Here is a 20,709-nt window from a genome sequence, read left to right as displayed (position 1 = left end):
TTCTTTCACTTTGCAAATCAGTGATCCATTTACAGATGGAATATTGTCCACAGTTTTAGGCACCAGTGCACAATAGAAACGTTTTGGGACTTGAGCAGGTTCAAAGGTATGCATAGAATTGTATAGTTGGAAGGGACCTCCAGGGTCATCGGGTCCAACCCCCTGCTCAGTGCAGGATTCACTAAATCATCCCAGACAGATATTTGTCCTGCCTTTGTTTGAACACTTCCATTGAAGGAGAACTCGCCACCTCCCGTGGTAACCTTTTCCACTCATTGATCACCCTCATTGTCAGAAAGTTTTTGCTAATATCTAATTTCTCCCTCCTCCCTTTCAGTTTCATCCTATTGCTTCTAGTCTTTTTTCTTGTACAAATGACAATAGGGCTGATCCCTTTGCACTGTGACAGCCCTTCAGATATTTGTAGACAGCTATTAAGGCCTCCCTCACACCGCAGCGCTGCAATCTTTCACTTTCGGACGGAGCTCCCAGTGGCCAACAGTGGAGTTTAGCATACCTCATCATGGATGAGGTGCGCTAAACGCCGAAAATAATTCGGACTCCGCTCGAAAAGCAAGCTGCTGTCTGATAAGCTTTGAGAGGGAGCGTTATACTGCGAATAGCGTGGCACTGAAAACTGAGCGCTAATTGTGGTAAAAAGCGACTGTGTGAGGGAGGCCTTAGTCTCCTCTCCGCTGCCTTTTTTGCAAGCTAAATATTACCAAACTTTTTCCGGTTTGTCAGTTTTTTTTTTTTTTTTTTTAAGTGGGGTGCCCAGAACTGAACTCAGTATTCCAGATGAGGTCTGATGAAGGAAGAGTAGAGTAGGATAATGACCTCACTTGATATAGACTCTATGCTTTTCTGAAGGCTGGGCTCACACAGGGTGTATTCCCGTCGGAAATCTCGCGGTTTGGCCACAGCAAAAAACGCAAGATTTCCCGCCGGGAGAACCGCAGTGGCTTTTCCGTTGCGGCCGGCGCTCCCATAGAGGAGAGCGCGGCCGCGACGAAAGTAAACGTGAAAGTAAATAGACATGCTGCATCTTTTGGAACCGCGGCTGCGGCCGCCGCAGCCGCGGTTTCAGCCGGACTTACCGCAGCAGATTGGCCATCCCGTGTTGGCTTTCCTTTTGTTGCTGCATCACATTGTTGACTCATGTTCAGTCTGTGATCTATTAGTTACCTAAGTTTTTTTTTACATATGCTGTTTTTTAGCCCAATTCCTCGTATTCTGTATGTGCTTTTTTTTTCATTTTTCTTGCCCAGATGTAGGATTTTAGATTTGTCCATGTTAAATACCATTCTGTTAGTTTCAACCTACTGTTCAAGCTTGTCTCAATGTTTTTGAATCCCCTCTCCCTCTTCTCTAGTGTTAGCTATCCCTCCTAGTTTAGATCACTTTCCCTTTTAATTCCCTCATTCAGATCATTTATGAAAATGTTGACCAACACTGAACAGAGCCTTATATCCCACTCAATACATTCTTCCAATTGGATAAGAAGCCATTTATGATCACTCGGAGTATAATCCCTAAGCCAATTGTTTGTTTTAGTTACAGCTAAAGTAGATGATGGAATGGGTGAACTTCAATACCCATAAAGAGTAACAATTAGGGTTATTTAGTTTTATTTTTAAAAAAATAACTTAATGGTGACCTATGCATAGGATTATTATCAAGAGTCAATACAAAGATCTCTCCCAAGAGCTACACTCCAGGTCATTAATTTCAATACAGCACCCAAATTGTTGATTTTTCAGAAATTAACAAAATAAGCTAATTTTGGATGAATATGGACTTATTTAAGCAAATAAATACAACACTCCCTGTTAAAGTGGATACTTTTGATTCGATAAGTAACTCAAGGCTCAGTTTATTTGTAAACAATGTTTGAGGTCCAAAACATGCTTATCTGCCTAAGGCCGCCTGCAGAAGAGCGGGTCGGATCCGGCAGCGAGAATTCCCGCCGCGCGATCCGACCCGAGCGCCTGCAGGGACGAGCGCGTACTCACCCGCGCCTGGCCGGGTGAGTGCGTGCCCCGCAGAAAATTAGGACATGCCGCGGTTTGTTTGCCGCGCGAGATTTCGCGCAGCCAAACCGCGGCCGTCTGCATAGGAGTGCGTATTGTAATGCACTCCTATGCAGACTTTCAGTGGCGGAAATCCCGCGGCGGGATTTCCGCTCGTGTGCAGGCGGCCTAAGGCTGCCTGCAGACGGCCGGGTCGGATCCGGCAGCGAGAATTCTCGCCGCGGGACCCGACCCGAATGCCTGCAGAGAGCAGCGCGTACTCGCCCGCGCCCCACAGCTCCGGATCCTTCAGCTGCCGGGCAGCCAGCGCATGCGCAGACCGGAGCCGGCGGCGGGTGAGTGACGTTACAGAAATAGGACATGCTGCGGTTTGTTTGCTGCTCGGGATTTCGTGCAGACAAACCGCGGCCGTCTGCATAGGATTGCGTATTGTAATGCAATCCTATGCAGGCGACCAGGGGCGGAAATTCTGCTGGGAATCCCACCGTGGAATTTCTGCCCGTCTGCAGGCGGCCTAATTTGTAGTGCATTGCAATAATTGAGTTGCAGTATACTTGCACCCAGGTCTGAAATTATAGCGAGGGGGCATCTTCTATGTCTAGAGAAAAGAAGGTTGCTACCCCAACATAGAAGAGGCTTCTGTAGTGTAAGAGCAGTGAGACTATGGAACTCTGCCTGAGATGGTGATGGCAAACTCACTAAAAGAGGGTCCGTTTTGAGTTATAGTCACTAGATTACTGGAGAAGTGTTGTTAATCCAGGGAGTTATTCTGTTTGCTAGATTGAAGTTATGAGGAATGTTTTCCCTAAAGTGAGGAAAATTTGGCTTTTAACTTCCCAGCGTCTTTTGCTTCCCCCGGCTCAGCATTGCTGCACTGTAGGCTGAACTGGATGAACATATACGTCCTTTTTTTCAGTCTTACAAATTGTTGCGATGTATTTACTATCCCTGATGCATCCTATCTAGCAGACTTAGTAATTGGTAGGTAATATGTTGATTAAAAAACACAGAAAATCATGTATGGGACACTTAGGCCTCATGTCCACTGGGAAATTATATTTTAGCAAATCCGTGCCTGAAAAAAACAAACTGCAAATCCGCATCCCATAGGAAAGCATTGACCATCTGCAGTTCATTAAACAGCAGTGGATGGTATTTTAAGTGCTTTGCGGATTTCACGCACGGGGAAAAAAGCGACATGCTCCATTTTGGTGCGGATCACGCGTGCGGGAGCTCATAGAGCTCATATCTCAATTGATCTCCTGCATGAAAAAAAAGACAATTATAGTGCATCCGCAGCAGAAATCCGTGCGGGCCTTATTTTCCCTGTAGACATGAGGCCTTAAAGTATTCATATATGTGATCTGTATTCAGAAAATCAGTTCCTGCAAAACGAAGGCCGCTTTCACACAGCCGAGAAACTCATGTGATATGAGCGCGTTGCGATACGCACAAATCTCGCATGAATATTAACCCTATTCTTTTGAATTGATTCATATACATGAGTGATGTTTTCTCGTATCACGGTATGAGAAAATAAATCACTGCATGTCCAATCTTCTAGCGTTAATCGGAATGCAGCGCCCATTGTTTTCACGCGTGTGCGATGGGAGGTTTCCCATTGAAAGCAATAGGAAACAATTGACGATCCCCTAACACAGCTGAAAGCCGTGTCAGATGATCGCTACTTTACCAAAGTGATGAGAGGCGTTTCTGACAGAAAAATACCTTGCATCTCCGTGAAACGCACATTGGCGAGCGTAATATCGGGCCGGTGTGTAGGTAGCCTAAGAGTAGAGCAAGTTCGTTCCGGAAGCCCAGTGACATTGAAGAGATCATATCTTGCCGCAGGCAATGAACGCTTCGTCTTAAAACAAAAGTTCTTCGAGGAAGGCGAATCTGTGAGGCACCTGCTGGTTACTATAGTTTTGGCCCGTGAAAGCTCTCCCCATTTTGGTAAACGGTTACCGCTAATGGTCATGTGGCCACAAGAACTAACATTTTGACCACACTCCACTCCAATTTTAAGGCAATTTATAACTCTAAATTGAAAACCGATATTGCAGACATGACTCATTTGTGTCTAATACATCTCCTGACTCTGATGGAAGACTATTTTTGAGCAAAGACCATTTAAAATGTTTTATTTATTTTTTTATGGAAGAGTTAGTGAGTGGATGCCTTAACCCCTTTCCTAAAAATTTGCCTGGGGGATTTTTTTTAAACAATATCAAAAGGTGTTTCTATGTTACCGGTAACTTCAATGGAAGAATCCACGGCCAAAATGGAGCATGCTGCGATTTTCTCCCGCAGCAAATGATCTGCACGCCGCGGGAAAATGGCATCTGCATGCTTTTAAATCATTTGCGGATGCTTATGCATTCCTATGGGTGGCTTTGATTTGCAGATCTCCCACGCGGGTTCTGCAAATCAAAGCCACAAGTGGACATTTGGTCTTAGAGTAGTTGCAGTAGTTCTGCTCTGTTACGTGGGTAAGAACACCTTATACCCTGCCTCTTACTTACCTATTGGCAAGTGACATGAAATTTCTTGCCAAGGCACTAGAACTGAATGATCATAGGAGTTTTTCAGGTAGTCCACAAGGGTCCTTGTGGCTTTGTGCTCAAAAGTCCGCATCGATTAATATACAGAAGCTTTAGCGAAATCTCCAGACATGCACAGAACCTAAGGCCTCATGTCCACGGGCAAAATTGGATTGTGGAATCCGCGTGGGTCACCCGCATTTCAATATGCCCATAGACATGCATTGGGCATCCGCAGGTAATTAAATACCTACGGATGTCATTTTATCATTGTGCGGGATAAAAATCGCAGCATTCTCCATTTTCTGCGGTTTTCCTGCACGGATGGCCTCCATTGAAGTCAATGGAAGCTGTCCGCTCCGCCGCACAGTCGCAGCCTCATGTCTGCGGGCACGTGTGGAATCCGCTGCGGGATTCTGCACTGGGAAACAGGGCATGCCTGTGGACATGACGCCTAACCTTGTTTACATGGTCTTTAGACACGCTGTCAAAGGTCACTGACCTTCTGAACCAAGGTTCCAGCGCAGATATGATAACCATTTTGCTTCATAAGAGATTCTGTTATAGGTAACTTGTTATTTCTGTTGACCTTCTTTTCAATTCCAGCAAATTCTATGGATAATGATTGGTTTGTTTTCTTAGTAGTAGTTACATAGCACCATTATCTTCCATTGTCCTTTACTGAATTCTGCAATCAAGTAAATACTATGTAATCTGTAGTTTTATACCCCATATCCTTTACTTCTATGATTCTTCAAGGGGTTTTCCTGCCATTGCAGTTATTTCCTGTGTGCAGTAATGCTTCTGAGTACTTTGGTTAAAAATGTTGGACCACTTAAGTATCCAAAATTGTCTCATCACACCCTTGTTGTGTGTTGCTAATGGCAGCGTTCGCCTATCTACTATTATCAGCCAGTATAGACGTGCATTAGTTATTATGGCTAGTTGTGTTTCCACCAGAGTTCACTAAATTGACACACGAGAAGATGTGCCGCGTTGAAATTTCCCAATTGAGTGGCCTCGGTATATGATGATACAGAAAGTCCTGGGACTTGTTTGAAGGAGGAAATAAGCAGTTACATGTGAGGCTGTGCAATACTGTCCATTATACAGTCTACGGCACAAACCGCCAGGGTGCAGATAAATGCATAGTAAATAAATGTGCATGCTTTGATGGTGCAGTATGAATTGGAGAGGTTTAGAAAAATTAAGTTATGTTGGGAAACCCCTTTTAATTCATTTATGTTCTCTGTTGCTTTTGGACATTAAATTGCTCACCTGTTTTCTTCCTCCTGCAGAACACCAGAGCAATGCCCAAGTGTAGTGTCACTGCTGTCGGAGAGCTACAATCCTCATGTGCGCTATGGAGCTGCCATGGCACTTGGAATCTGCTGTTCTGGCACTGGAAACAAGGTGAGAGAATATGCCTCTATATCTTACCCTTCACCTACCTTGTATGTCATATGACCTAAACTTCATGTACCTGTTACAGGAAGCCATTAATCTCCTGGAACCTATGACAAACGACCCTGTGAATTATGTGCGTCAGGGTGCGCTCATCTCCTCTGCGCTCATCATGATCCAGCAGACTGAAGTAACTTGTCCAAAAGTGAGTGAATGTGTTCTTATCCTACTACTGTTCTCAGCACAGACCATGTCATGTACCTATGTACATTATGTTGTCTTTACCTTTCTCATTAAACATGCTGCCCATCAAACCGTTCAGTGCCAGAACAGCTCAGTACCCTGCAATTGCGGCATGTGGGGGTAATGAGTGACAGAGGGAGGTCCTTCTAGTTAGTTAGATGATGAGAGGTCACGGTTTACCACCACTCCGAAGATCTAAGGGGTTAAATGACAGATTGGTGTTCTCTCTGTCCTCTGCAGGCGTGTCAGCTGTCTTATCAGTTTTAGATTTCCGTTTCTCTGTTCCGTTTTTGAAGGCGAGAAACTGAAGTAAAACTGATCAGTCTTTTTTTCTTTTTTAACGGAGCAAAAAGCGCAGTGACTGTGTTATTTGTTCCAGTAAGAACAACTGAAGTAAAATGGAACTGATGTAAACGGAAATTTATTCAGGTTTTTAGAAAGCCCATTGACATGATTGGGGGGGGATGGATTAGTCTGTATTATCTCCACTTCTCTGCTTCAAAACTGGGTTAGGGGAATGGAAATCCAAAACTGGGATAAAAGCAAGTGTGAATAAGTTCTAGCCACAGTCAGTAGCTGCATCTCTGCTCACCGGGCCCTTCCATGTACCCCCTGCTATATTATACACAGTGTGTGTTATATATGTATTAGGGGTATAACTTTTTTTTTTTTTTACATGTATTCAGTGATATGATTTCAGGGTGACCTTTTCTGAAAAATGTTGAAATAACGATTGAATTCTTTGTTTTAGGTAAAAGTGCATCAAATTAGGATACAGGAATCAGGTTGCAAAAAAAAGTTATAACTAGAGATGAGCGAGTATACTCGCTAAAGGCAATTGCTCGAGCGAGCATTGCCTTTAGCGAGTATCTCCCCGCTCGAGACGGAAGGTTCGGGTGCCGGCAGAGGGGAGGGAGCTGCGGGGGAGAGCGGGGCGGAACGGAGGGGAGATCTCTCTCTCTCCCCCCCCCCCCCCCCCCCCCCCCGCTCCCTCCTGCTGACAGCCGCTACTCACCGCTCCCCCGCGCCGCAACCCGAACCTTCCGTCTCGAGCGGGCAGGTACTCGCTAAAGGCAATGCTCGCTCGAGCAATTGCCTTTAGCGAGTATACTCGCTCATCTCTAGTTATAACCCTAATATGTATATTTCGATAATCTAGTATCTGGATAACTGCATGCGAGTGTGTGTATGTTTGTGTGTGTAATCCTATATATATTATAGCAATTTTCTTTTTCTGGTATATTTGCAGGAAGGTGTCCCATAAACCCTTAATCCTCGCCCTTTTTTTTTTTTTTTTTTGTTTGACTTGCGCTCCTCTTTCCTTGCCATTCTAACATGGATGAACTGCTTTTGCAGTAATGACCTACATACACACGTGACTTTAATGATGCCCACAATGAATGTAAAGCAGGCCTAGCAGAGTATCCAAATGAAATTAGGTCTCAATGAGCCATATCTGATGAAGCAAATGGGCTATGTCGTATAGATCCTCACAGCGCAACCACTGTACCCTCTGGTTTTCCACCTTTCTAAATATTACATCAGTCCTACCACGTAAGCCCAAGCTGGTTCATTTATGTATGCCTCACTCCCCATGTTCTGCCGTGTACACAGATTGTCTCCCCACTTTGGTATGCAGCTCTCTCCAGAGTGTTCCGTCTGGGAGAACTCTGCACTGAATTAAAATAAATAGTCTCTAAAGGAGATAATAAAGTCTTGTGTGTCCACAGTTGGATCCAGGCACAGAGCAGAACCTCCGAGTGACTCAAACATCCTGCTTACAGTCTCTTCCTGGAAACTCCTCACTCTACAAATGCACGGGCAACGGGCAGAGGGCAAAATGTGTGTGTCCCGTCACTTCTGTTAAAGCCATCCGCCCTGTATTGGTCTTCTCACTTTATTGATAGTTTTTGTGCTCTGAGATTTTCCAGCAGTTCAGGGGTTATCCCAGAAGACGTCAGACCATGCTTTTACCTTGTCAGTGTGCTGTTACAAGCTGTTTGCATGACGATGCCCATGTCCGGTATTCTAAAAATTGCTCTACCAACAGGCGCCAGCGGAGCATTAGGTCTGCAATGCATCTGCCTTATTGTAGTCCTGCTTCCTCAAGAGATGATTATAATTCACAATGTATTCAATACTGTGAGCACTGGCTGTCACTTTCTACCTAACGGTGCCACTAGTGCTTCCACTGGTTCACAACACTAAAGACAATTATGTAATCTAGATAGCTTATACTGAAGTATGACCACTTTAATTTAAGATGCACAATTGTTCCTGAAACCATTGCAAATGAGTATTACCTTGCATTCAAGGTGTGTGTGTGTAGGTAGGTAGGTAGATTGATGTGTATATATAAAATTTAAAAAATAAAATATATATATATATTTGTGTGTGTGTGTATATTAGTGTGTGTATGTATATATAATTTTTTTTTTTAGATATATTTCCAACTTTTTCAGTACTCGGTCATCTCTATTTCAGGTCAGTCAGTTCCGTCAACTGTATTCCAAGGTGATTAATGACAAGCACGATGACGTGATGGCAAAGTTTGGTGCCATATTAGCACAGGGAATCCTTGATGCAGGTATGTTTGTAAAAATAGATATGCGTATTGGCTAAAGTGGAACTTGCTGAACTCTGGGCTAGAATGGTTGGTGAGCTGAACAGGCTTGTGGTACCCAAGGGGTTATCTTTGTTGGAAGAATGTCACTGCATAAATTACTTCTCTCTAGAAGTCAGCAGATAATGGTTTTCTAATGATATTAGATGACTGCACCTGGCCTCATGGCGGTAATGACCCTGCCTGTTGCCCTCTTCACCCTGCACTGACGGGAGAAATCCTGGTTTTAAACTTTATTTTAACCACTCGGCTGCCACTTGGCTGTAAATGTTTGGCATTGTTATGCCTATTTGGATACTAACGCTGTCATTTCTTTTGTATAGGAGGACACAATGTGACTATCTCTCTGCAGTCTCGCACCGGTCACACTCATATGCCTTCTGTGGTCGGAGTCCTAGTCTTCACTCAGTTCTGGTTCTGGTTCCCCCTTTCACATTTCTTGTCCTTATCTTTTACTCCAACGTGTGTGATTGGTCTTAATAAGGATCTTAAGGTGAGTGTAAACACGTTAGATCCAGGCATCTTGCCATTTCTCTTTCCAGCAAGGTTCTTTTTTACAGGGGTCTGAATGGGTTACAATAATTGTAGCATCACAAGTAACTAACTTAAAAGAAAAATGCATAATCCTCTTACAGACCTTATGATGCCGAATCACTCAACACTTATTAACAGCTCATAGTGATGATAGACAGGCCTGTTAATGGGATTCATTAACTCTTCCTTAAACCACAGATCCTATACAATGTTTTCTTCTTTCTGCTCAACTGATAATCGCTTAAAATAATCTAAAAAATGACCTAAGCGGTTCAAGTTGTTGAGTGCATTTTGGTACCCGATCAGATATTCTTAGGTTCTGACATCCACTGCATTGGAAGACCCCTGCTGCCTTTAAAAAAAATAAAAAAAAAGTATTTTCGGGAGTTTTCTTTGGACATATATTTTACCGGTACTATCTCACCTGTAATATTTTAGCACTTTCATCCGAGCTCAGTTGCATCTACATACTTGTATTGTGGGCAGATGTGTCATGTGACCCGCAGTTTGAGCACCCTCCAGAGTTTGCCTTCCTGTGTTTATTTTCAAAAAGAACCCAATATTCTGAAAGCAATGTTCAAGTCGATGAAGATTTAGTGAAGGCAATCCACACATCACACTGTAATATTTTGGTCTGATCATGGAATTCTTTCAGTAGATAATAAGTTTAACCCTTTCCAATCCACTGTCTGACATCTACAGACATACTGATTCAAGGCTGTACAGCTTCTGATGTCGGAAGACGTCCGGCAGGGTATACTTACTGTATATTACTGGCCGCTCTGTTGTCAGGGGCCACTCCAGCATGTCCCATACTGCAGTACTGGTCTAGCCAGCAGATGGCGCCATTGTATAATGGCAGAAAGAGAAAACCCCCTAGAAAACGCTGAATCCAAAATTGGATTGCAAAGGGTTAATGGCATTTTTTACCACGTTTACTACTGTCCTTTGTCAATTTCATCTATTGGCAAATCCAGTGTTCTGCGGGCTGACTGAAAAATGTTAGTATGAGGATTGTTGATTGTCTTTGATATATATTCACCTGCTTGAACATTTACTTTCTGAGTTTCAGGTTCTTTTTGAAAATTATTCTCGTAGTGCCTTGCAACCATTATACAATATAGTCTCCACTGACTTCTTAGGAACTACAGAATTTCTCTTGGCCACTCTGACAACTCCCTTTCCCAACTGGCTCTGCTCTTCCTTTCTATGTTCTTCCATACATAGTGCTGCTGAAGATATTTCTGTCCTTACAATCCTTACGACAGATCTCTCCTTTAGATAAAGAGAACCCATCACGTTGACAATGCTGTCTAAGCTTGTCATAGAGCAGGAGGAGCTGGAGAAATTCATCTGTATACCAGTGCGGAAAAGATTCGGTGGGCTAGTGATTCATTCATACATACATTTGCTCATTCTGGGCTCAGGAGTCCAGTAGGTGGGCCTGCTCTGTGATTGACAGATGCCTCTATAGGTCAGCTGTCTCTTAGTAGGATGATTGTGTCTTGAGACATGAGGTCTGTTTTGTATTTGTTTTTATACCTTTTCTTGAGGCATTCAAGTGTATCACAATGTATTATTTTGATACATTTTGTATGATTTTTTTCTTTTGTAAAATGATATTCTTTTTCTATCTTTTGAATTTAGCATTTTCTCCTCTGGCAGCTCCACCCTTCCTTACTGAGTCCTACCTCTTTTGTGGGCAGGACTGTGACAAGCAGAACCTTCCCGATGCTGCTATGCAGAATGCAGTATTAGGAGCTAAGAAGCATTGTAATGGTTGCAGGGCAACTGAGCTGACATGCTGGGGATACATGTGCAGTTGCTGTAGCACAGCTGGCTCACAGCAGTGCTACGTGGTGAATAATTAAAGTTAGATCAGCTGTAGGTATCGCCACCACGTATTGCCTGGGGAGTAATGTAAGCGTACAGGGCACTGAATAAAAACTGATGCACAACCGCTGTCTCCTGCAGTCCCCTCAGTGTAGCCAGCAGCCTCGCATAGATGAGGAGTAACAATACAGACAGACCTCCCCTCCCACTTCTATAGCCCGGGAGCAGAGAGCATTGCTCATTAGTCTTCCATTCTTGGTTTCTACAGCTGCAATTGCTTCTGTTTGTGCACTTTATAACAGCCCTCTATAACCCTGGCCACCACATACAAAAAACTACATGGGAACTGCACAATGTCACTGGTAACCTGTTACAAAGCAGAGGTGGCTGCTCTCCTAGACAATGAGCAAACTATTGCGAACTAAAAAGTAATGGCTAACTTTATTTCTTAACTCGGGGCACAGTAAAAGTGTATTATTGAGATGGGAGTACCCCATTAATAAATAATAAATAAATAAATAAATAAATAATTTTTTTTTCTTTTCAGATGCCAAAAGTTCAGTATCGATCGAATTGCAAACCTTCAACATTTGCCTACCCTGCCCCCCTAGAAGTGCCCAAGGAGAAAGAAAAAGAGAAGGCAAGTATCGTAAAAACAAATACAAATAGTGGAAATATTTTTTTTAATCTGCTACCAGATTTCCTTGAAGATTATAGCAGTTTGACTTCTAAGGCCACTCTTATTTACACATACATTCAGAAAACGCTGCTTGAAATTGCGGCATTTTTACCAATTTTGAACGCATGTCACAGCGTTTGGCAGCGCTTTCTATCGCGCCCAATCATTGTAATTGGGGACTAGGTGCGTTAAATAGCACTAAAATGCGCAAAAAAATAACAGGCTGCACTCAAAAAAAATCACTGAGTTAAAAACTCCAAGTTCGAACGCAGGTCTGCAAGACCAGATTGAAATCAATGGGAGTGTTGTACTATGATTAGCACAGCACTCTGGACTCCAGGCTAATTGTTTTTTTTAATTTGTAGTTTATTTTAGCATAAATATACTAATTTAAAAAAAATACAGGTGTGGGAATGGGTTCATTTTGTTTTAGACGTTTTTGACATAATTTTGGATTTCAGGGCACATACGTAAACTGTTTTGATTGGCATCTGCGGTGGGTTGTGTGTGTATGTATGTGTATATATGTATATACAGTGGGGAAAAAAAGTATTTAGTCAGATACTAATTGTACAAGTTCTCCCACTTAAAAAGATGAGAGACCTGTAATTGGCATCATAGGTAGACCTCAACTATGAGAGACAACATGAGAAAACACATCCAGAAAATCACATTGTCTGATTTTTAACGAATTTATTTGCAAATTATGGAGGAAAATAAGTATTTGGTCACCTACAAACAAGCGAGATTTCTGGGTCTCAGAGACCTGTAACTTCTTCTTTAAGAGGCTCCTCTGTCCTCCACTCATTACCTGTAGTAATGGCACCTGTTTGAACTTATCAGTATAAAAGACACCTGTCCAGAACCTCAAGCAGTCACACTCCAAACTCCACTATGGTGAAGACCAAAGAGCTGCCGAAGGACACCAGAAACAAAATTGTAGCCCTGCACCAGCCTGGGAAGACTGAATCTGCAATAGGCAAGCAGCTTGGTGTGAAGAAATCAACTGTGGGAGCAATAATTAGTAAATGGAAGAGATATGAGACCACTGATTATCTCCCTGAATCTGGGGCTCCACGAAAGATCTCACCCCGTGGGGTCAAAATGATCACAAGAACGGTGAGCAAAAATCCCAGAACCACATGGGGGAACCTAGTGAATGACCTGCAGAGAGCTGGAACCAATATAACAAAGGCTACTATCAGTAACACACTACGCAGCCAGGGACGCAGATCCTGCAGTGCCAGATGTGTCCCCCTGCTTAAGCCAGTACATGTCCGGGGCCGACTGAAGTTTGCTAGAGAGCATTTGGATGATCCAGAAGAGTATTGGGAGAATATCATATGGTCAGATGAAACCTAAGTAGAACTGTTTGTCAGAAACACAACTCGTCATGTTTGGAGGAGCATGAATGCTGAGTGGTATCCAAAGAACACCATACCTACTGTGAAGCATGGGGGTGGCAACATCATGCTTTGGGGCTGTTTCTCTGCAAAAGGACCAGGATGACTGATCCGTATACATGAAGGAATGAATGGGGCCATGTTATGTGAGATTTTGAGTGCAAACCTTCCATCAGCAAGGGCACTGAAGATGAAACATGGCTGGGTCTTTCAGCATGACAATGATCCCAAGTACACTGCCAGGGCAATAATGGAGTTGCTTCTTAAGCAGCATTTCAAGGTCCTGGAGTGGCCTAGCCAGTCTCCAGATCTCAACCCTATAGAAAAACCTTTGGAGGGAGTTGAAAGTCTGCATTGCCCAGCGACAGCCCCAAAACATCACTGCTGTTGAGAAGATCTGCATGGAGGAATGGCCCAACATACCAGCAACAGTGTGTGCCAACCTTGTGAGGACGTACAGAAAACGTTTGACCTCTGTCATTACCAATAAAGGATATATAACAAAGTATTGAGACAAACTTTTGTTATTGACCAAATACTTATTTTCCACCATAATGTGGAAATAAATTCATTAAAAATCAGAAAATGTGATTTTCTGGATGTGTTTTCTCATGTTGTCTCTCATAGTTGAGGTCTACCTATGATGTCAATTACAGGCCTCTCTCATCTTTTTAAGTGGGAGAACTTGTACAATTGGTATCTGACTAAATACTTTTTTCCCCCACTGTATGTATGTATGTGGATAGATAGATTGTTGTGTGTGTGTATATGTGTATGTATGTATGTGTATATATGTGTATATGTGTGTGTATATATGTATATGTGTATATATATATATATGTGTGTGTGTGTGTGTGTGTGTGTACAATGTGTTCTCCATGATGTCATATAAGAGTTCTGGGGGTCATTCACATTGTCTTTCTTTTTTATTACACACTTTTCCACTGTAGCTGGAGTATCCATAGGAGCCCCACTTATTGGGAAAAACATCCTCCTGTAGTAACAATAGAAACAGAAGCCAAAAAAGTGGCAACAGCACTTAAAATACATTCACTATCAGAAGTATACATACATATAATAAATACTCTAACCACATTAATGCAAGGTTTTAGTATATAATTTAATCAAATCATATTGGCCCATCTACCAACGTCCAGATCACCAAGCTTTCAGATGGGTCCTAACGCTAATACCTGGTGGTATAATCTTAACTTGGGAAAGATGGGTACCTACCTATAAGAATGCTCCTCTCTTGGGACTAAGCCTACAAATAAAACCAGGGAAGGTAGGATACCATTTCTATGGTCCAACAGGAGGGACAGCAGGTAAATGGGTGGTGGGTGTGCACGACCACGTGGTTAATGTGGTTAGGGTATTTATTATAAGTATGTATACTTCTGATAGTAAATGTATTTTGAGCGCTGTTACCACTTTTTGGTTTCTGCTTCTATTGTATGTTGCAGCCATGGTTTAACGTGCACCTATAGATTTCTATTGGAAAGTGCTGACTTATTTTATCCTGTAGTGCCAATAGTCATTGGCAGAGCTGATCAGGATCTGCTAGGACTCTGCAGCTCTGCTGTAACAGGGGGCTCCCGGCGGTCACGTGATCGCTGGGTCACGTATTGGAAATCGTACTTTCACTTTTAAAAGCCACTTTTTCCTTCTGTTCCAGGTCCTCAGCTGTGTCCTCAGTCTGTCTGCAAGCGCAGGGACTTTAATCCCAAGCGTACATTTGCTATCAGCGAGAATTAAAGCTCAGTGCAGTATATTTACCCCGCTCAGTCCTCATGGGGTTAAAGTGCTAGCGATTAGGGGTCCCCCCTCTTTTTAATTTGCTGTCCACTTTCTGTTAAGTGAAGTCAGTCTATAGAAACAGAGATGAGACTGAATTTGGAGGATGGCGACTCATGCTGCCAATAGAAGTTTTTGATTATGAAATTGCGGGGAGGGGGCGAGATTCACACAAATGTGGCTGCTTGAGCTTAATGGTGAGTGATTTACTGCCTCACAGCTGATATCACATCTACACTGCTCACTACTTCACTGGTGTCCTCCATGATGTTTCTGTGTATGCTGCTTATAGTTAGGGAATAGACTTTCCTCAGAGAGAATGGAAAATTGGAGATCCGGCCTGCAGAGGAAAAACCTGCAGGATACGAGTCATATAATGGTCAAAAATGTTGTTCATGTACATCACACCAGCTTATTCTTGCTTTCTTTTTCCTCTTTATGTACCTTTTCAATCTGTAATGTTACAGTCTTGTAAATTTTGAGATTTTTATTTATGTATGTTTATACACTGTTCCCTCAGGTCTCTACAGCTGTCTTATCCATTACAGCCAAGGCAAAGAAGAAGGAAAAAGAAAAGGAGAAGAAAGAGGAGGAAAAAATGGAAGTGGTGAGTTGTTCAGCTGCTTTGTAAAATGCATATTGGTACGTTCTATCACTGGTAGTGGTCTGCATTACATGTAATAATCATGGTCACCCAAGCCCATCATTTCAGGCCAGAAGGAGGCGTATTGTTCTTCAGTGATGTCATGCACCAGAATCCATACCTCCATGATCACTACCCTATAGTCATATCTCCGAGGACCACCAGAAATAAATATATATATATATAATATTACATACAGTAGAAATATATCAACATTTGGCCCTCAAGTGCATTAGAAGCCTGTGACACGAATTCCAAGAATCCAAAAATATGAAAGTAACTGTGGATGTTATACCGCGAAGTGTCATAAATGTGAAGGAGATCTAGTATGCAGAAGGTAGTGGTTATAAGTGACACCTTTAGTTTATTTGTACATTTTATTTCTAGGATGAAACAGAAAAGAAGGAAGAGAAAAAGAAGGAGCCAGAACCAAACTTCCAGCTCCTTGAGAACCCAGCTCGGGTGATGCCAGCTCAGCTGAAAGTACTTAGTATGCCGGAAGGCTCTAGATACCAACCTTTTAAACATGTGAGTTCGGGTTAAGTGTTACTCTCTTTGGGCAACATGCCAAGATCTGTCTAAAGTACTTGTAAAGGAACTCAAAGTATTGGGGAGCTATTTTATGAAAATGTCTGCAGTCGACTGCATTAGGGAATCTGTATTTTCCCATTAGGGGAACCACCAGCCATGTTAGTGTTTGGGGCATATGAATGGCATGTAGACCTCGCTGTGTTAGGCTGCTTTTACATGAAACGATTTGTTGACCACATGTGCAGACAATGAGAGAGTTTGCTCATGTAGTCAAGTGGATATATTGTTTGCTCACAGATCGTTCACATTCACTGTATAAGTGAATGAGAATGACTGCACAATCGGTACTTACAATTATCAAATGAGCCAGCGATTTATTTTCATGGCTGAAATGAATGATAAGCAAACAAATTATCGTTCATCGTTGGCTGTGTTTACATTGGATCGAACGAGCCAATGATTTATTTATTTTTTTGCTCTTTAGAGCGATAATTGTTCCATGGACCTTTACCTGGAGCAGAGAAAAATTAGCTGTGGCTTTGGAGGAATAGGAGCTCATGCATATTCATATTTGCACCCTCCACCCATCCAGATCATGATTGGCAGGTCTCAACATGTTGTAGTGAATACAGAGGGACCTGGAAATTGGCATGTGGAGGATGGAGGGTGGCGGGGGAATTTGCACATATGAGCTTCATTGGACGACTCTCCAGTCTAGCCCTGCAAAACTACTAAACCAATCTGTAGAAGTAAGGAAATCAGTGCGCCGTTCACTATATTGTGCTGCTTACAGTCCAGGCTGCTTAGGAAACCAGACAGGATTCCTTTAAACCAGTGTTTCCCAAACTCTAGTCATTAAGCCCCCCCCCCCCCCCCCCCCCTCCCCGATAGGACTGGTTTTCAGGATTTACATAGTAATGTAATTGTCAATGCTGCAGACCTTGCCACAGGCGTTCTCTCTATAGGATATCTTTAAATGATGCCATATTGTGGGGTCGTGAGGACTGGAGTTTGTAAACCACAACTCTAAACTTTCAGTCAATCTTTTAATAAATTGCTTATTCAGTTTTCTACTGTTGCATCAGTTTCACAAACGTGCTTCTAATGAGGTTTAGAAGAGAAATGCTGAGTGATATAGAATGTTGTACAATTTCCATTTTGTGTTTATTTTAAAAATCTGAATACAGCTACTGGTCATCAACCAGACACTTGGGTGTTCACATTGTGAGCATTCCTTTTTCTTTTGGTGAATGCTGAAATGATTCTCTAGTGGAAATTCATGTATTTACATGATGTACAAGTAAACTCCTTAAGATTTGTCATCTTTTTTTTTAAAGTTTGAGGCTCTTTTTTGTTTTTTTTTTATAATCATTGTGCCAGTAGCCTGTTGGTACAGTTGATATATTTTTTTCTACAGCTCCCAATTGGTGGCATCATAATCCTCCGAGATACTAGTGAAGAAGATGAACAACTAGTGGAACCAGTTGCTGCACATGGTCCAAAAATTGAGGAAGAAGAGCAAGAGCCAGAGCCTCCCGAACCATTTGAATACATTGATGACTAAAACTACAGGTAGAGACCCCTGCAGATCACTGCAGTCACAGAGTCTTCTCCTTAATCTGCTCTGCGTTATAGATCCTGTTCAGTTAGAAATGTGTCATCAGAAAATGAGAGAGTAGTTGAATCAGGTTTTTATTCTGAAGATCCATAAATTATTGTCCCCCCCCCCCCTAATTCTATTTGAGCTATTGTGCACTAATATTTTCCCGCATACATCTTTCTTGGATAATCGTAAAATAAATACCACCGTTATAAAGCTTACCAATTAAAGTCCAAGAAAAAAATTGAAGCAAGAGCTATTTCAGGTCATTTGGTGAATTTGGTGTAATGATTACCTTTTATAGGGAATATCTCATCAGAAAATGCCTTTTTTTTTTTTCTTTCCCTTTTTAATTTTTCTATGTCATGATTTACATAAAAAAATAATCCTTAAATCCTGCAGTTTTTGCACCGAACACTAAGGATCATTTTACACAGAACAATTATTATTCAGTTCAATTGCTTGATTTTTTTGAAACTGAAGAATAATCATTCAGTGTAAACCTGACCAACAGCTGAAAAAAGTTGTTCGATTGTCATTCATTGTTCAACAAATGCTGGACAGACATCTGTCTGGGATGGTTTAGTAAATCCTGCACTGAGCAGGGGGTTGGACCAGATGACCCTGAAGGTCCCTTCCAACTCTACCATTCTATGAGACAGATCTCTGGTGCACCCCGTCTGCATTCAGGGAGCAGTTATTGTTGGGATGACTGTCAGGCACTTGAGCTCTTGACACTTGTCCTGTGTAAAAAAGAAAAAAAGGGGCCCTAAGCCTAATTCTGGCAACTTCTGGTCTATAGAGAAAACCTTTCAACAGTCATCTCATCATCACAGACAGAATTACAATGTAATGTAACATGTCTATGTAAAGAACACAAGATTTACTGTTCACAATAGGTGATGGTCACAGCTTATTTACTCCTCCTCCCTAAACAGGTCACAGAACATGCCTCGAACATTCACCCATAGAAGTCAATGAGTCAGCTCCTATCCATCATGTGAATGGCCCATAAGTTCTATTGTAAAGCACATCTAAATGCTTCCCACAGAAATGTGCAGAGCATAGAATGTTTAAATAATTGCAGTGTGGATCATTAGGAGAGAGCGAGACTGTAAATATAACAACTATTGCATGTGGACAGGAGTGCGGGTTTGTCTGCTTTTTTTTTTGTTAATTTAGGTTTGTTTTGGTTTTTTTTGGCTTGACACTACGATTTTCTATTTCCAGTCAAGGACAGCTCCTCTCCTATTTTGCAATGCTTTATTTAGCTAAGTCCACGGGCGATATTTCACTGCGTTACCCGCAGTGATAATCTGCACACGGGTAGTGTAATGAACACTTTCCTTAGGATAACTATGGAAAGTGCAACCCGCTGTACAGGAATGTAAAATCGCATCAATTTTCCACTCGCGTATAAAAATCGCGACATTATTTAATTTTATGAAATAATGATAGGTTCATCGCAGAAAATCGCGGTGACATAACGCTCCCCTGCGGCTGCTCCCGCAGCGGTATATCGCAATGCCCGTGGACAGCCTGCCTAACTTCTGTAATTTCCTTTTTTAGGAATGTATGTGCCTTTGCACCAAGACTGTGCGCATGGAATGCGGGTATATCCGTGACCATAGAGAATAATGGCTCTATGTCACACATATACGCAGTAAAATGGAACATGCTGCGTTCTATTTTCGGCTTGTGGATTACGCAATTTAGACATGCTAATGTGATCAGAAGTGTGTAAGGCAATGCAATTGCCTGCAAGCTGCCACATCCCACACACGCGAATAGAGACTGCAGAATCCGCAATTTAAATACAGTAGTTTGAGACCGGCCTAAGACTGAGATGTTGATTACATTATCGTTTATACCTGTTTTGTTTGTTAATGAAAATTGCAAATAAAATCTTAGCAATATGGGTGTTATTTCCTGTGTATAATTTAACACCATATCCTTATTTTATTTGTAGGTTTGCTTTAATTTAACGTCTGATGTCAGGATGAATGCCAGCAGCAGCAACATTACCTAGGCTGCATGTTAAACGTCTGCATCTCTTTCCTGTTGTACCCGAGAAGTGCAGAATATCTGGATTCCGTGTTATTGACCAGTGGTCTCTTTTCAAATAAAAATGGGAGAAAACTAAACCATTGTTTTGTACCAATTATTTTTGACAGTCAGACAAAGCGGAAATGACTTTCAGTTGAATACATACGGTTTTTTTATTTTTTAGTGTTTTTTTTTTTATTTTTATTTTTTTTACAATATATGTCTCAATATAAAATGGCTTGTACTTCCATAGAATTGGAGAATAAAACAAATTTATGAAATGTTTTCGTCTAAGATCCAATGACAAATTTCATTTGTTGCCCAGGTAAAGGTCTTTACCGCAACCAAGCAGCATGCCCAGATAAAGAGTGGCCACTGTGTCCGCCTCACCTGGGCACTGTGTAGCCATCTCCCTATAATTCAACCTGCAGTCCTCTTTTAATAAACCTACATCACCCTGGCTAAGCTTTGTTTCCATGCTGTCACCATTTCTGGCACGACTGTATTAGTAATGACTTTGATTTTATTTATCCTATAATAAGGGAGATAGAAATTAGCACAAAGCTGTATTTTGTGAGCAGCATAATCTACATAGCCTCCCATGGAAAGTTCTAACATTTTTACACACATACTTCATTTACTGGTTCTTAAAAGGTAAGATACAGAGGAAAAAAATGTCTATATAATGGTACATTCCGTTAATGAATCTGTAAGGACGGACTCTGAACATTGCCATTTCCTGGGTTCTGGATATGAGAGAGTTAGCAAAAAGGATACTTGAGGATGCCTGATGCACAGGAAAT

The 20,709-nt window shown here is 41.9% G+C and overlaps 1 protein-coding gene across 1 annotated transcript in view; it reads left to right on the top strand.

Moving 5' to 3' along the window:
• PSMD1 (proteasome 26S subunit, non-ATPase 1) overlaps positions 1 to 20,004 on the top strand; it is a 73,681-nt gene extending 53,677 nt beyond the window's left edge. The window contains exons 17-25 of the mRNA XM_066602830.1: positions 5,872 to 5,986; positions 6,066 to 6,182; positions 8,705 to 8,807; positions 9,167 to 9,336; positions 11,758 to 11,850; positions 15,607 to 15,693; positions 16,117 to 16,257; positions 17,678 to 17,832; positions 19,830 to 20,004. Coding sequence (XP_066458927.1) covers positions 5,872 to 5,986; positions 6,066 to 6,182; positions 8,705 to 8,807; positions 9,167 to 9,336; positions 11,758 to 11,850; positions 15,607 to 15,693; positions 16,117 to 16,257; positions 17,678 to 17,824 — 973 coding nt within the window. The 3' untranslated portion in view covers positions 17,825 to 17,832; positions 19,830 to 20,004. The remainder of the gene's footprint in view (positions 1 to 5,871; positions 5,987 to 6,065; positions 6,183 to 8,704; positions 8,808 to 9,166; positions 9,337 to 11,757; positions 11,851 to 15,606; positions 15,694 to 16,116; positions 16,258 to 17,677; positions 17,833 to 19,829) is intronic.
• The last annotated feature ends 705 nt before the right edge of the window (positions 20,005 to 20,709 follow it).

The sequence above is a fragment of the Eleutherodactylus coqui genome, chromosome 1 (genome assembly GCF_035609145.1).
Source record: "Eleutherodactylus coqui strain aEleCoq1 chromosome 1, aEleCoq1.hap1, whole genome shotgun sequence".
In the NCBI taxonomy this organism is placed as follows: Eukaryota; Metazoa; Chordata; class Amphibia; order Anura; family Eleutherodactylidae; genus Eleutherodactylus; species Eleutherodactylus coqui.
This window is presented reverse-complemented; position numbering and strand designations above follow the sequence as displayed.